Here is a 15,828-nt window from a genome sequence, read left to right on the forward strand (position 1 = left end):
TTTGGCTCAGAACAGCAGGGCTCATGGGGCCAGGTTTGCCTTGCCCCTGCTGATGATTCCAGCATCCTGGGCAGCCAAGTGGCTCCTTGTTCTTCAGCAGAGGAGAATTCTGGAAGTGCTGGTGGAGCTGTTCTGGCGTGCTGGAGGGTGCTGTGGAGGCACCACTCCCACCGTGCCTCCTTGCCCTCAGCGCAGGGCAGAGCAGACCCTCGTGCCTCTATGGGGTGGCCTTTTCCTGCACAGCTCCAGCCTCCAGGAAGGAGGCTGTGACCTCTGCAATCAGCAAAACAGGGTGAGAAATCCTTCTTCCTGTCTGGATGCTGGAGGTGGCTGAGGAGGAAGCAATAGTGCATGGAACCCACAGGAAATGGAGTCAGCAGGAAAGGGGCAGCAGGAGAGGCTCTGGCAGTGTGACTTCCTTCCATCACCTTCTGCTCATTGTCCCAGGCTGCTGGGCAGGATTTCTTCTGCTTCCCTCTCTGGAGGAACTGGCGAGTGCTGCTGAAGCTGGGAGCCCCAGAGCCGTGTGCCCAGCCCCTTGGCTGCAGCAGGGCATGGGGCCAGGGCTGGGGGCAGCCTGCAGAGCCAGAGCTGCTTGGGCGCAGGTGATGCACTGGGCGAGGTTCTGCCTGGGTGTTTGCTCAGCCAGCACTGCCTGCCCGCAGCCTGCTGCTTCCTTCCATGTCTTTTATCAGATCTGCCAGTTTTCAAAGGGTAGTTAGACCTCAGTAGTGGTGTAGCATCAACTGCTTGGAGATAGGATTTTTTTCCTGCAGGATGCGGGCACGGCAATAATTTGGTGCAGGATATCATCCTTGTGTTATCAGGACAACAGCACAGAAGTCTGTCTTTGAACCTGTTCTTGGCTGGGTCCTTGTTTGAATTAGAGATTTGCTCAGTGTAGTTGTTGGGAGGAGGAGGAGGAAGGTGACTTTGAGCCCAAATCACCGACTGGTTTGGGCTGGTTTGGGGAAGGTGGCCTGGGACAATGTTGGCTCCCAGTCTGTGCTGCAGCATGAGTTGCACAGACCTCGGCCCAGAGGAGTTGTTGGGGTTACAAGAGCCCAGCCAGGCACATCTGGTCCGTGTGTGCTGTGGGCCAGGCACAGCTCCTGGTCTGCACCTTTGGTGTCAGGTACTGATCTCCTGTTTGACTTGGGCAGAGTTCAGGTGCAGTGACAGAATCAAGGTGGGACATGGCCCCTGCTGATGGACTGACAGACAGAGAACTGCACAAAATGGTTCTTGCAGCCATTCTGCCCTTGTCTTCCCTCTCCTAGGAGACAGCCCTGGAGTGCCATTTTGGGGCAGACGGGACGTTTGAGGCGCGCTGGGTGAACTCCTCTGCCGTGGAGTGTGTGCACGTGCTGGTGAGTCCAGGGGTGAGCCTGCTTCCCCCAGGCTGGGGATCAGGTCTGAGGGCGGCAGGGTCTCACCCCCAGCCTCCCACCTGGCAGTGGGACTCCACTTGCTCTCTTCCCTCCATCTCTCACGCCTGCGTTTGCCCCTCTGGGCTCTCTGCGTGCGCTGATGCTGGCGGGCACACACATGTCACTGGTGCTGTATCCCAGCTCCGTGCAGGGCTTTGGCCCTCCCTGGGCTTGGGAAAGGGCTGCTTGTTTACCTTTCTAAAGGGGAAGAGTTTAGTTCAGGCAAAAAATTTGGCCACCTTTCAGGATTGCTATTTCCGTAGCTTTTATTTTGAACAAGGAATTGGCCTGAGAAAATGCTGTGATGCTCACTGGAACGCAGTGTGGTTGTTGGAGGGCAAACTGCACCTGCAAAATGCAGCAACCATTTGGGCTTCCACCAGTAGGAACATTGCAAGTGGAAGCTGGAGAAGAGCACTTTCCCATCACATCACCTGTATCACAGCCCCACGCTGAGAATGTGCAGACAGTCCAGGCTGCTCGTTTTCCTGTCCATTTCTGCTAAAAATAGCAGCAACCCAGGGCTCTGTGCTCACCACGATATGCACTGTGTCCTGGTGCCCTTTACTGGGACTTCAGCAAAATGATTAAAACAGCTGTCCCACTTCTTCTGCTAAGGATAACACTCTTGTGTCTGGAGGAGCAGTGGTCAAAGAAGCCTCACATGAAAGGTCAATCCATGGGGGGTGTGTGTGTATGTAACCTCCTATTTGACTAAATTTCATAAGGTTTTGTTTGTTTTTTGTGTGCAGCTCCACACATCAGAGAAAAGCCATCGCTTCCCAGTGAACCTCCAGCTGAAGGACAAACCAGACAGATTTATCGACAGTCCAGAGATGATGACAGGTCTGAGTTGAAAATATTTTTATGCTTCTCTCATCTGGTTGGCTTGAACGACTCTCAAACCTGGGCAGAGTTTATGGCTGCAGGAGAGAGACCGTGGCTCCAGTGGGCACAGTGCAGTTCCTTCTCTCAGGCACATGCAGAAAGTGTATTTACCCAGAGTGACCCCCATGAACGTGAGCCCAGAGCCCAGGCTGGCACCCACACATCCCTGTTAGTGCCAGCCAGAGTCGAACCCTGCCCAGGAGTGCAGGCAGCTCAGGTCTCACCTGCCAGCGTGCACGGCTCAGCTCACCTGGTGCTCCCATCGGGGTGTGAGCTAGAGAGGAATCCCTCCCGGGGAGAGAAGGGATGGGGCAGGGCTCTTCCCTCAGCTCTCACAGGAGCATGGCATCGAGGTTCCACATGCTGTGAAAACTGAGTCCTTCTCTTTGCTTCCTCTGCTGAGAAGGAATAAAATGTGTAAGCACATTTCACCCCTGGCCTGTTCTCTGTCTCTGCAAAAGTGGCTGGATTCCCAAAAAAGCCCTTGCTACATCAGCAAACCGAGGAAGGCCGGCAGTCAGAGCCGAAGTGAGTCAGACTCAGGCAGGGCGGGCAGGCAGGACAGGCCCAGGGGTTGGGCTCAGAGCGGGGCTGGCACAGCAGCGTGCCCGGTGGGGCTGGCACAGCCACAGCAGTGTGCCCGGCGGGGCTGCCACAGCAGCGTGCCCGACACAGGAGCGTGCTCGGCGGGGCTGGCACAGCCACAGCAGCGTGCCCAGCACAGCAGCGTGCCCGGCGGGGCTGGCACAGCCACAGCAGCGTGCCCGGTGGGGCTGGCACAGCCACAGCAGCGTGCCCAGCAGGGCTAGCACAGCAGCGTGCCCGACACAGCAGCGTGCCCGGCAGGGCTGGCACAGCCACAGCAGCGTGCCCGGCAGGGCTGGCACAGCAGCGTGCCCAGCGGGGCTGGCACAGCAGCATGCCCACAGGTGCCCTTGCCAAGGGCTCTGCCTGGAGCAGCCCTGCGGAGCTCATTTGCCTCTCGCCAGGGTCAGAGCTGTGGCAGAAGGGGCTGATTTATCTGAGGGGCAGAGGAGGAGGAGAGCCCAAAGAGGGCTTTCCTTTGGAGGATAGCTGTGACAGGGAGAAGGACACGAGCACCAGCGACCAGTGACCAGGATAGAAAGGTTTCCCCATGGTAAACCCCTGCCAATGGAGGAGGATTATCTTGCAAAGTGAAAATACCTGGAAATGCCAGCATGGGCAGGCATGAGATCTGGTTTCTCTGCAGAAAGAAGAGGGCATAATTTTGCAATACAGTGGTAACCCTGAGGAGGGGGTGGGACATGGGGTTCTGGCTGTGTAGAAGACTCCGTTCTCTGTGTGGGTGGCGCTGGGAGCAGGAGCCACAGCAGAAAAAGCGTGGTGGAATTCCCCTCCTCCTGCATGGAGAAGGAGCTCGTTTACATAGGCCATGTTTGCATCCATCGGAATTGGCCAGAATATTTGGAGTTCCCACGGGACTGTTGTGCTGCTCTGGCTCCTCCTTGCTTTGCTCAGGCTGGTGTGAGTCACATTAGAGAGGCTGCCTTGCATCAGAGATCTGCCAGACAAACATGGGCATCTTTTAAAATGTCTTTAATGAAATCACTGATGTTATTGTTTGTTATTTCAATGTTTATTAGCTTTTATTTTACACTCTGTTTTGATAGTCCATTGAAGGAATACAAGATCTGCTATTGGTTGGAAAACCACCAGTGTAATCCCCCGGGGAGACTGCAGATGACATGGAATAAGCTTTTATTTGTGGAGAATAGGAGAGACCCCCAGTACCAGTGATGTTTCGTTAGCATGATGCAGGCAGTGGTGGTGCTGATGAAGTTTCATTAGCACAGCACAGCAGAGCGTTGAGGCTGAGGGACTCATTAGTTGCTCAGGAAGTGCCTTAAGATGCTCCTGTGAGCAGAAGTGCCAGATGTGTCTGTTTCTGTGCTTTATGTGCTGCTGCAAAGTCTCCTGTGGGGAAAAGGGTGTGAAAGCCATGTTTCCTGAGCATTTCTGACTGCTACCTCCATGGATACCCACACTTCAGTGGCAGAAGCCTTGAGGCTGGAGAGGAAATGTAACCCAGGGCACCAGCTAATGGAGATGTGAAGGCAGTATAAGAAAAACATATGGAAGTTGAGCTGAGCAGATCTGAAGGAAGAAGAAGTCAATGAAAGGGGTCTGCGGTCACAGGGGGAAGGAAAGAACTGTAAACACTGTACAAAGCATAAACTACCCCGTTTTTTGTCAGTGTGGAAGCAATGTGATTGCTTTCCTGGCAGGATGGAGCCAGCTTTGCCAAGCAGCTTCCCATGTGGATGCTGAGAGTTGGAAACATGTAGCATTAATTGACAAAAGGTTCCAAGTTTGGGTGTTGCTTGTTTTTCAAGGGGGAGAAAAAGGAAAAGAACGTGCTAAATTATATTGTAGTGTGAACAAGCGCCCAGGCCTTCTGGGAAATCTGCAGGATGGTAGCCAAGGGCTCCCTTGTCTCGCTGTGTGCTCTGCTCATCCGCTGGGTTTCAGATTTTGCTGGGATTCACGTGGCGGGCAGGTGGTGGGAGCGGGGAGGGGTGGAGTGCCTCAGGCTAAGCAAAGCTGCGAGAGCCTGAGGCCTGGAGCTCACGCTGTCTTTGTCTCTGGTGCTCAGTGGAGGTGTACAACTGCGCGACCGGCAGTGCCGACTGCTCCCAGTGCCTGGGCAGGGAGGACCTGGGCCACCGCTGCCTCTGGAGCGAGAGCAGCTCCAGCTGCAGGCTGCAGACCGAGCCCCCACAGGTCGCTGAGGCCTGCCCGCCTCCGGAGATCCGCAAGGTGAGACCCGAGGGCAGCATGGAGGGTGCTGGCAGTGTGGCATGGCGTGAGGTGGCGCGTGGTGCCAAGGGTGGGACAGGCTGCACTGTGCTGCCTGGAGCAGGGCAGGATCTGCACATTGTCCCTGGCAGGGGATGGGCTCCAGGCCAGCACTGAATTATTCACTGGCTTTCTATGCTGTCAAGGACATCTTGCTAGTGACAGGATCCAGTCTTCATCATGTTAGAGGGAAAAACAACAGCAGCACAGTAATGGCCAGTCCCCTGTCCTCTCGCAGCACTGGGGTGTTGCCATGACCAGTACTCTGTCCCCTGACAGCAATGGGGGCAGCAGCTGTCCGGTGAAACCAGTGGTGTAGGAGTGGGTTCAAAGCTGGTCAGTGGAAGAAAGCATGTTGCTTCCCAGATGTGTTTGCAGCTGAAGTCATCCTTGACTAAACCCCACTGCCCAACACAGCAGAGAAGTGTGGTGGTTTCTCCTCTGCCAAGCCGGAGCGAGGAGACTCTGGTGTTGGGTGCACTGGGCAAGCAGGAGTGTGAGGAGTGATTCTGTCTGCTTCACCACCACAGGGCTCAGGTGGTGCTTGGACACCAGGATTGGCTCAGGGATGGAGGCCAGAAGCTCCTGGTTCTCCCCTGACCCGGTCTAGTGGCAGGTGTCCCTGCCAATGGCATGAATCGTAGATGATCTTTGAGGTCTCTTCCAACCCAGCCCATTGTGGGACGCTGTGATGCTCTGACCTTGTGCCCTGCCCCTTGGTGCTGCAGATCGAGCCGCTGCGGGGGCCGCTGGAGGGGGGCACGCTGCTGACCATCCGCGGGAGGAACCTGGGCCGGCGCTTCAGCGACATCGCGGGCGCCGTGCGCGTGGGCGCCGTGCGCTGCGCCCCACTGCCCCACAGATACGTCGTCTCTGAGACGTGAGTGCGGGAGCCGGGAGGGAGCACGGCCCCTGCGTGCCCCTGCATGTGCCTGGGCCAGGCAGAGCCAGCTGCTGCTGCCCTTCACCGCTGCCATCCGCCTCCTCCCTCCACAGAGTGGTGTGCCAGACCGGAGAGGCTGCGGAGGCGTTCTCAGACGTGGTCACGGTCAACGTGAGCCGGGAGGGGAGGTCCAGGGAGCGCTACTCCTACGTGGTGAGTGTTACTTTGGTGATTCCTGTGCCCCTTAAAGTGGTGTGCAGCTCCCCATGCCTCCCCCAGCTGGCTGAGAAATAGGATCTACAACTACATCTTGGGGTCCTTAAGGAGCTGCTGAGGTGTCACCTCACCTGTGGTTACCTGTGTGGGGTGTGGCAGGGCCACAGCAGGATGCTGGCAGCACAGCCACGCTCCCAGACTCAGCTCCTGCAGGGGTCTGTCGCATTCCAGCTCTATTGGCAATTCTCCTGCTATGAAAAGGAGCTCAGTTTTCTTCTACCTCTTTTGCTGAAGTGTTGTTACAACCTGTGAGATTTTTTGAGACTTGTGAAGCCCCTTTGTGCTGTGTAAGTTACATTGCATGAACTCACATTGTTCAGAACTGATATTTTTGCTGCAGAGATTGTGTTAGTTTTTGCATGAAATAATGTGTAGGGATTACACTGAAGCTAACCCCATGTCACTGTGCAATGAAAAGCCCTTTATAACTTTGTGCTGTTTCACAAAGATAGCTTTTATCTCTATAAACCTGGAGAGAAATCCATGCATTTTTTCTCTTCCCAACATGAACCTTCTTCTTGGACAGTATTCATGGACAGCCATGCTGGGTGGGTGCTGAGAGCACGTGCAGTGCTTGGAGCCTTTGTGCCTCCACAGCAGCTTCAGCTGGGGCAGGACAGTCTGTGCTGCAAGTTGCTGGCCTGGGAGGAGACCTGGAGCCCCAGAAAACACTTTGATTCCTGGTGGCCATTGTGAGGGGTTTGGGGCAGATCATGGAGTGTGATTCTCCCACCCTGAAGCCAATGACAGATTGGGTGTTTGTTCAGGGAGTTGAGAGCATGCAGCCAGCACAGGCATGGCACACCCCAGCACCCAGCAGAGCCAGGCCTGACACTGCATGGGCGAGGCTGGGGAGCGATGGCACAGCCAGGCCAGTCTCAGCAGGCGTTCCCAGATCCCATTTCCACAGTTTCCAGGTGTCCAGGTTCACATCCCAGCAGCCCCCTTGGTTTGGGGATCCTCAGGATGTGTGTGCTGAGCTGGCACATCCCTCACTGCTGGCTGAGAGGGGGGAGAGGGGCCCCGAGAGTGGAACAGGGCTGGGCAGCTCCTTCACCAGCTCCTAACATGCGAGGAAAAGCCTCTCAGGAAACACCTGTGGAAGCACCAATGCTGAACAAAGCCCAGCCTGACCTCAGCCTGGGTCCATGGCAGCCCTGTGCCGGCAGCTCTGGGGCAAGCTTAGGGAGCAGGCTCCTCCCTGGAGAGGGAGAGGAGCCCTTCCTGCTTGGGTGGCACAGTAGAAAACTGCTGTCTCTCTGTCTGTCTCTGTCTGTCTGTCTTGTTTGTCTTAGCAAAGCTTGGAGCAGACATGAGGGAGTGCTCTGCCTTGTACACGTGTTGGGGGGGGACACTGCACAGTGGAGCTGTGTCACACTGAAAGCAGCTTTCATACCATGTGCAGACCAAGCAACACTCTTGTTTTCTTGGTTTTCCTCTCCCATCTGATGGCATGCAAATGGAGCAGCCTATACCATGTAAGGCTGGTCTTGGTGAGACCTGAGCTTGGGCATTGGTACAGTTGCCTGGAAAAGTTTAAAAGCCTTTCAGAACTGTCCTTCCAAGGAAGGTACTTCATGAAATACCACATACTGTGTGTGCTACATCTTTCAAAGTTCCCATTATACATGCCTAGAAGAGACAGAATTCAGCTGTAATTGTACTGAGGAGGAGGGAGAGGCTTCTTCAGGACGTTATAGCTGCCTGTGGATGAGCTGGATTTGCCAAAGCTGGGATAGAGGTGATTGGTGCTGGCAGTTCACCAAGAGCAGCAGCCCCTGGCTCTGCCTAAGGGGAAGGGCTTTGGGGAACAGGAATAATCCTCTCTGCTGATGCTGTAGCTGTACTTATGAATATGTGGGTTAAGGGCCAAGGCCAGGAGACAGCTGCCTGCAGACACCAGAGAAATAGAAATTAGCAAAACAGATCTGGTGGAAATGGGTGACGGTCAGAACTGACAGAGGAAATGTCAATAGAGGAGCAAAGCCATCTGAGTGTAGGACAAGAGCAAGGGTAGATGTTAACACCCGGGTTTGTGTGGCAGAGACTGCCAGGCAAGGCATTAACAGCAGGCTCAGCCTGCACTGCACTGCCCACCTGCAAGGGCCGAGGGTCTGCTCTGCACGAGCGAGGGATGGGCTGGGGTGGGTCTGTCTGAGAGGGAGCCACCAGTGCCCTGTGGAAGGGTCTCAGGATCATGATTTGCTCTGCCCTGGCCATCCTGCTCAAATGGCTCAAACGGAGCAGGGATGTTGCCAGCAGCCTCTCCTGGGGTGCCTGTGAGCAGACAAGAGGGCTCAGTGCCACGTGAGTTATCAAAGCCTCCAGCTCATGAATCTCAGGAAGATTTCCAGGGGCTGCAAACACAGATAACATACACGCTAATTTATGCTGCAAATGGCAAGAGGCAAAGTAACTTCCCCCTCAGTTCCTGTTGCCTCAAGAGATGCAGATTTGAAGCTTCCTTAGCAGGGGTCTGATATTCAATTATCTAAACCCAGGTGGCCATTTTACTGATCTCAAGGCCGTCGTCCAGTGGGGCTTTAACATTATCCTTGCATTTAGGAGGACATGGATCTAGAAGGGCTGAGATGGTGAGGGAAGTAATGAGTGAGAAATTTCCTTTTATTGATGGACTTTGTGCTGTCACTGGCTCTGGACCTCCTGCTGGAAATCTGAAGGGAATGGTGAGATCCTGGGCTCCTGTTTGGCCCCATGTTTCATTTACAGTGAGTATTTAGGGACCACTGAGAGTCACAGAGGTTTTATTTGATCTTACTCCTTAGCGTTTGTATTGCTTCTCTTTTTCTGAAATCTTGCCAGCAAAAGCTTTTGCTGTGCTGCTGTTTGAGCCTTACAGTGCTGGAACTCTTACTTGAACTTCTGAATCAATTCCCATGTACAGTGTGGAATATCCAGCTGCAGATTTACCAGGCTAGAAAACAGATTTCCCCTCTGTTTTTAGCTTCCCGTGGTGCAGTCCATAGCTCCTCTGAATGGCCCGAAGGCAGGAGGAACAAGAGTGACCATCAGAGGCAGCAGGCTGGATGTCGGCTCAGAGCTCCGTGTCCTCATCAACTCCTCCAAGCAGTGCACGGACCTCAGGTGGGAGCAGGGCTGGGGGCTGGCACTGGGGTAGTGATGAGAGGTTGGTATTGTCCCCCAAGAAGTCAGGCAGAGCGAGGGTTTTGGTGGGGGACACCACTGCATGCTGGCATGGCATCCCCTGCCTGCCCTTCCCTCAGTGTGCTCGGGCCCAGCGCCGGGGGCTGAGCAGGAGCTGCCCTCAGCAGGCCTGCAGGAGCAGCTGGGTGGCGTGGCACTGGAGCGAGTGACATGCCAGCCAGCATGTCACCTGTCATGGGGGCTGCCAGCTGCCTGTCAGGGTGTGTGTGAGGCCAGGCTGCCGCTCACCCTCTGTCCCCGCAGCCGCACGGACAGCAGCATCACCTGCACCATGCCCGCCGCGGAGCTCACCGCGGCCGTGCCAGTCTGCGTGCAGTTCGAGAACAAGTCCTGTGCCAGCCACAACATCACTTTCAAGTATGAGAAGAACCCGGTTATATCGGACATCAACCCCAAAAAGAGCCAGATCAGGTGAGATCCTGCCCTAGCTGAGGCAGCTTGGGAAAGAGGGGGTGAGTTCCAAGGGGAGAGGGTCCTGCCAGGAGTAAGGGGCTTCTCAGCCCTGGGCTGGACAGGTATGAGGGCACCTCAGCTTGCTCTTGGGGTGCTCCAGGGTAACCCCAGCACAGGAGAAGAAGAAATGTCATACACCAGGACTGTACATAGCTTATTTTGATGCATTTACAAGTGGGAAAATGTCAGCCTTGGTAACAATACTGTGGTATTGTTGGTAAAAATACAGCCTTGGTAACACACCTCATGAGTGTTTTGGGGAGGCCCAGGTGGGGGCTCTATGAGACCCTGAGGATTTTTCTTGGCAGTAAAACTGCTGGAGGATGAGATTTGTAATTTTGGATTTCAACCTTCCCCGAGGTCACAGTATTTAATTTTTAAAGTGTGTTGCTTTTAGTTTCACATCTCAGTGGAGTTCTCAGACTTGTGTTCATTTGGATACCATAGTGAAATAACCACCCTCCTCACCTGTGGAGGCTGAAAAACCCAGGGCTGACCAGGAAATCTGGGAGGGCAGCAGGACATCGCTGAAAGCACAGCCAGGGCCGAGCAGGAGCAGGCTCTGGTGGTCTGACCCTCTTGGAACAAAGCTGCCTCTCTGTTCCCAAGCACAATGCCAAGGCTGCAGGCTGTGGGAATGCTAGGGCAAAGGCAGAGCCATGACTCAGCCAGGCTTCCGACTGCTGAGCGGCTAGAGCAGTGTCTAAAAAGAGACAAGGGAAGAATGTCCTGCCTGCAGTCACAAAGGAAACCACTGGGGTGTTCCTCAGTCACCTTAGTCTGCTTCCTTGGTACTTAGAGCCGTTCCCAAATTTCAGAGAATGAGGATGGCAACTGCAGGCTCTCTCCAGCCTCTGGCGTGGCTCTTGCAGTCTGACTGCTTCAGCACCTTGCTGGACTATTGACCATGAGGTGCCAATAACTTGTGTAAAAATTTAGCTGGTTCTGATTTCTCTTACCATATTGATAAAATAATCCATATAACCAAAATCAAAGCCAATGCAAAATTGTACACTAGTCTGCAGATGTGACAGGCTAGCGAGAAACTTGGGTCATAACTTCCTAGTGATATCCCCAGGCTTCAGAGAACCCTGGGGCCTCGTGCCCAAAGTCACTGTGCCTGGAGTGCTCTTCAGATAACAGGACTTCTGAGTCTTGCCTGTTCCCTGGCAAATACTCCAAGAAAGTCAAATGTGATATGGGGAAGGTTGATCTAGGGTGCAGATGAGTGGTGATGGTTCTCCAGCCCTTGCTCTGCCTTGTGCACATTGGGGCTGCTCATTAATCTTGTTAGTTGACTGCACAGTGGGAAGCTCATGTGTTGCATTCCCCCCAAGCAGATTCAAAACACAGCAATTTTCACATTTTGATCTAAATCATAACTTCCTGGAAGATGTAGGATGAAGGATGTTTCCCTCTCCAAGTCTCACAGTTCTGTGTGGGTTGCTGCAGGGCAGGGGCAAGGGGGGCAAGGGCAGGGGATGTGTCCTGGCCATCACTTTACAGGTCACTTCCATGGCCAGTGGCCAGGATGCCTGCTGCATACCCTGGCATGCAGAGGCTGCTCTTCTGGACAGTGGGAAGGAAGGGGGACAGCTCACTGATGCTGGAAGAGGCTCCCCCCTTTCCACCAGAGCATCTGCTCCTCCTTCCTTCCTTTCTTCCGTGACATTGTGGTAGCTGTGTAGGTAGCTTCCTACTTGTGCTATAAGTAGAAGACTTTGGCCGTTGGGTCACATTTTCTGCTCAGGCAGTTTGGAAACATCTCTGAGAAAATGACGGGAGGAAGATGCAGCCCTCGCATCCCACTGCTGCACTGTCCTCTGCAGTCAGCCTCTCTTTCTTCCCTTGTGGCAGCGGGGGCAGGATCATCACGCTGGAAGGCAGAGGCTTTGGGCTGGTGCAGAACGTGTCCATGGCTGTGCGTGGCATCGGCAGGGAGCACACGGTGGGTGTATGGGCCGGCTGTGCCCCGTGTGGGCAGGGCTGTGCCCCATGGGCAGGGCTGTGCCCCGTGTGGGCCGGCTGTGCCCCGTGTGGGCAGGGCTGTGCCCCATGGGCAGGGCTGTGCCCCGTGTGGGCCGGCTGTGCCCCGTGGGCCGGCTGTGCCCCGTGTGGGCAGGGCTGTGCCCCGTGTGGGCCGGCTGTGCCCCATGGGCAGGGCTGTGCCCCGTGGGCAGGGCTGTGCCCCGTGTGGGCCGGCTGTGCCCCGTGGGCCGGCTGTGCCCCGTGTGGGCCGGCTGTGCCCATGGGGCTGGCTGTGCCCCATGTGGGCTGGCTGTGCCCCGTGTGGGCCGGCTGTGCCCCATGGGCAGGGCTGTGCCCCGTGTGGGCCGGCTGTGCCCCGTGGGCAGAGCTGTGCCCCGTGTGGGCCGGCTGTGCCCCGTGGGCAGAGCTGTGCCCCGTGTGGGCCGGCTGTGCCCTGTGTGGGCCGGCTGTGCCCCGTGTGGGCAGGGCTGTGCCCCATGGGCAGGGCTGTGCCCCATGGGCAGGGCTGTGCCCCGTGTGGGCCGGCTGTGCCCCGTGTGGGCAGGGCTGTGCCCCATGAGCAGGGCTGTGCCTGCTCCAGCTGGGAAGGCGCGGGCCTGGCCGTGCCTCGGGGCGGGCTGGGAGCGCTCTGGGCTGGGTTCTGACGGGCTCGTGCTGCTCTTTCAGCGCTGCAAGGTGCACACGGACACGGCCATCACCTGCCCCTCTCCAGCTGCCTCCAACGTCACTGCGGGGACCAAGCCAGCCCCTGTGGATTTCTACCTCAACGGGCGCCTCTACGCTGATGAGCGCTCGGCCCTGGATGAGGAGATGTACCCCGAGGAGGCCCTGCACGTCAGCAAATTCAGCCTGGGCTACTACGCTGACCCCCAGTTCTCCACAGCCAAGAAGGAGAAGTGGATCAAGCACCATCCTGGCGAGCCCTTAACTCTGGTCATACATGTAAGAGGGTGGTGGTTACAGCTCTGCTTCTGTCTGCGTGCTGCCATCTCCACCCTGGGCCGCTCCTCAGTCCTACGTACCAGCACGGGGACTGTCCACAGACACAGGACAGAGAAAGGCATGGATGGGAACTGGGGTGGCAGGAGCAGCTGATTTTGGCTCAGCCTGCAGCTTCTGCACCTCTCCACCCCAGGAAATGGTCTGGGGATGCCTTCTCAGGCATGATGCCAGAGCTGCCTGGGGAGGGTGCTCTAGCAAGGGGCTAAATGAAATACTGGACATGTGGAAAAGAACTACAATGCCCTGGCCTGAAACCAGGCAGGTGCTGCAGAAGGGCCTGACAATAGGTGTTTATTCCTGCAGTAACAGATCATTCATTCTCTTTTGGCTACTGAATTCAGCTCAGCGCACAAGGAAGTTGGGGTGCAGAAGCTGATTGGCCTGGACAATGAGCAATAGTAATTCAAAGGCCATTGTTTGCTGCAGGATATCCTAATGGTTTGCAACGTGCTCCAGAAATGTGCTCCCCCTTTCTCAGGCTTTGCAGGCGCATCCCCTGGCTGTCCCCTCCGTTGTACATCCTTCCCCCCTCCCAGATGGGTGCTTACATCCTTATCTTCCATGCACAGCAGGTCCGATCAAAAGCAGATTTTTCCAGGTTCCATGAGGGGCTTGTTCATCCTATGCCCCATGCTGAGTGAAGAATGGGAAACAGGAAAATGGGGAATGGCCTGGTTTTGGCTTTCCTGCAGAGTGCTGGAAAAATGTCCTTGGTGAGGGAGAGTCTTCCCAGGTCTGCAAAACAGCAGGGAATATGGAAAGTAAGGCAGGAAGATCGATTGCCATTCTGACTGCTATGCTGCAGCCTGACATCCTGATTTTTTTCCTGCCTTTAGAAAGAACCTGACAGCCTGGGCCTGGAGAGCAATGAATACCAGGTGAAAATCGGCCTGATCTCGTGTGAGATCCAGATTGTTTCAGACAAAGTCATCCACTGCTCCATCAACGAGTCGCTGAGCTCCTCGGAGAGGCAGCTGCCGGTGACGGTGAGTGGGCTCTGCGGGCAGGGGGGTCCCTGCACACCCTGTGTTCCCCACACACCCCTGCCAGCTCCAGCTCGCCCTGCACACCCTGCACACCCCTGCCAGCTCCAGCTCGCCCTGCACACCCCTGCCAGCTCCAGCTCGCCCTGCAGGAGGCTGCCCAGGGGAACAGCGGCCAGAGCAGGCTGTGCTGCCGCAGGGCAGCGGTCAGCAGGCTGCAGGGGCTGGGCTGAGGGCTGCTCCGAGCCAGCACTGCCCGCTGAGCTCCAGCGCCGTGCCCGGGGACGCTGCTCAGCTCTGAGAGGCGCACTGAGGCCTCAGGCAGGCGAGGTGTGGTCGCCTGCACTGATTTCCTGCTCCTCATGGGATGTGTTTGGGGATTTCCTTGCAGCTCTAAGCCATCGGCTCTGCCCCACCAGCAGAAGGGCTGTGAGTGGCCATGAGAGCCCAGCCTTCACCCAGCTGGGTCCCTGACGGGAGGGTGACAGCAGCACTCAGGGCTTCCAAAGGCTGCTGCTTTCTCGCTGCTGAGTTCGGTGTTCAGGGCTGCAGTTTCTCTTTGTGTCTGCAACTGCCCACAGTTTGTTACTGTCCTGTTTTCCAGAGGGCTGGACTGAGCTGCTGTGCTTGCCTCAGTTTCCCTCATGTCAGACCCAGCCCGCGGCCACGCAGGGATGTGACCATGGCTGTGTATCTGGAGAGAAAATGCCTCCAGCCCCATGGGAGACCCCCACTGCCCTCTCCCAGTCCGTGTGCTGGCAGGGGATGGATGGGGGCCTGAGGCATGGGCAGGGAGGGCAAGGAGAGCTGGAGGCAGCTGCAGAGCTCTGCAGCTGGGCTGCCCAGGAGAGAGGCACAGTGCGCTGCCAGTTTGCTGACAGGATTGTCCCGTTTACTGCCAGCACTCGGAGGTGTATGAAATTCTGTTGCAAACTGGAAACATGGAAATGCAGAAGTAACAGAATTTCTTGAGTCATCTTAACAGGAATTTTAAACAGAGTAATTTAAAAACATTTTTTTTTGTAAGAACTGAGAAACAGGGGAATTCCTTTGTGGAAGAAAAGGAATTTTTGAGTTTGCTAGTCTTGGTGTGACATTAACCAACCACGGCAAGTCCCCAGGAAGCAGGAGAGTGATACCCAGCCCTAAATATCACAAGGGTGTTCAGAGTGCACCAGCAATGAAGGTGCAGCTAGTTAATCTGCTTATATTCATACCTGTGTGGCTGGGGCCCTTGCCTGCCATTCCACGAGTGGCTGCTGCTTTGTCACACACGAGAAATGGCTTTGGTGACACAGGGCAGGATCTGCAGGGGCCTTGCCTGACTTGCACTGAGTGTTGAGTAGAGCTCTCCAGCTACACTAGAGAGACTTGTCAAGACATTCAGGCTCATCTTTGTTTATGACCAAACAGTTTAAGCATTGAATTAAACAGCAGCTGAGGGATTTTTTTTCTCTGAAAAATGCGAAAGGCTGAGCTGGTGAGGGAAGAAAGACTCAAAACACCTTAAGGAGCTGCCTCATTGCAGCATTTCAGAGGGAAAAAGTGGAGATCCTGAGGCTGGGCGTGTGGCTGTGAGGCCGCTGAGTGAACCTGCCCGGGTGCTCTTGCAGTGCTGTGGCTCATGTCCCTGGCCAGCACCATGGCTCTTGAACAGTGTGCCAGGGTAGAGACCAAAGCTGTCAGTGCCTGGAGCCTTCCCCTGGCAGCAGCCATGCCCTCACCCATGCTCCCAGAGCTAGGGCTGGATTTCCCTCAGGATGGAGCTCTGTGTCTGGTGGTGCAGGTGGTGGAAGATCCTGCTTGTGGGCAGCTTTGGTCCAGTGGCTGAGAGCTGCTGGAATTTCACCCCAGTGGGCACCTTTCCCAGAGGCATTCCATAACACAGGAAATCAAGATT

General features: G+C 55.7%; 1 protein-coding gene across 2 annotated transcripts in view; it reads left to right on the forward strand.

Annotated features, from left to right (window-relative positions):
* The window catches only part of PLXND1 (plexin D1), a 66,906-nt gene that overhangs the window by 26,595 nt on the left and 24,483 nt on the right, over window positions 1-15,828 (forward strand). For both annotated transcript variants that reach the window (XM_064724513.1, XM_064724514.1), the window contains exons 10-19: window positions 1,281-1,370; window positions 2,183-2,276; window positions 4,954-5,117; window positions 5,885-6,036; window positions 6,153-6,252; window positions 9,281-9,420; window positions 9,745-9,912; window positions 11,812-11,902; window positions 12,610-12,885; window positions 13,782-13,931. In XM_064724513.1, coding sequence (XP_064580583.1) covers window positions 1,281-1,370; window positions 2,183-2,276; window positions 4,954-5,117; window positions 5,885-6,036; window positions 6,153-6,252; window positions 9,281-9,420; window positions 9,745-9,912; window positions 11,812-11,902; window positions 12,610-12,885; window positions 13,782-13,931 — 1,425 coding nt within the window. The remainder of the gene's footprint in view (window positions 1-1,280; window positions 1,371-2,182; window positions 2,277-4,953; window positions 5,118-5,884; window positions 6,037-6,152; window positions 6,253-9,280; window positions 9,421-9,744; window positions 9,913-11,811; window positions 11,903-12,609; window positions 12,886-13,781; window positions 13,932-15,828) is intronic.

Source organism: Zonotrichia leucophrys, chromosome 12 (assembly GCF_028769735.1).
Source record: "Zonotrichia leucophrys gambelii isolate GWCS_2022_RI chromosome 12, RI_Zleu_2.0, whole genome shotgun sequence".
Taxonomy (NCBI): domain Eukaryota; kingdom Metazoa; phylum Chordata; class Aves; order Passeriformes; family Passerellidae; genus Zonotrichia; species Zonotrichia leucophrys.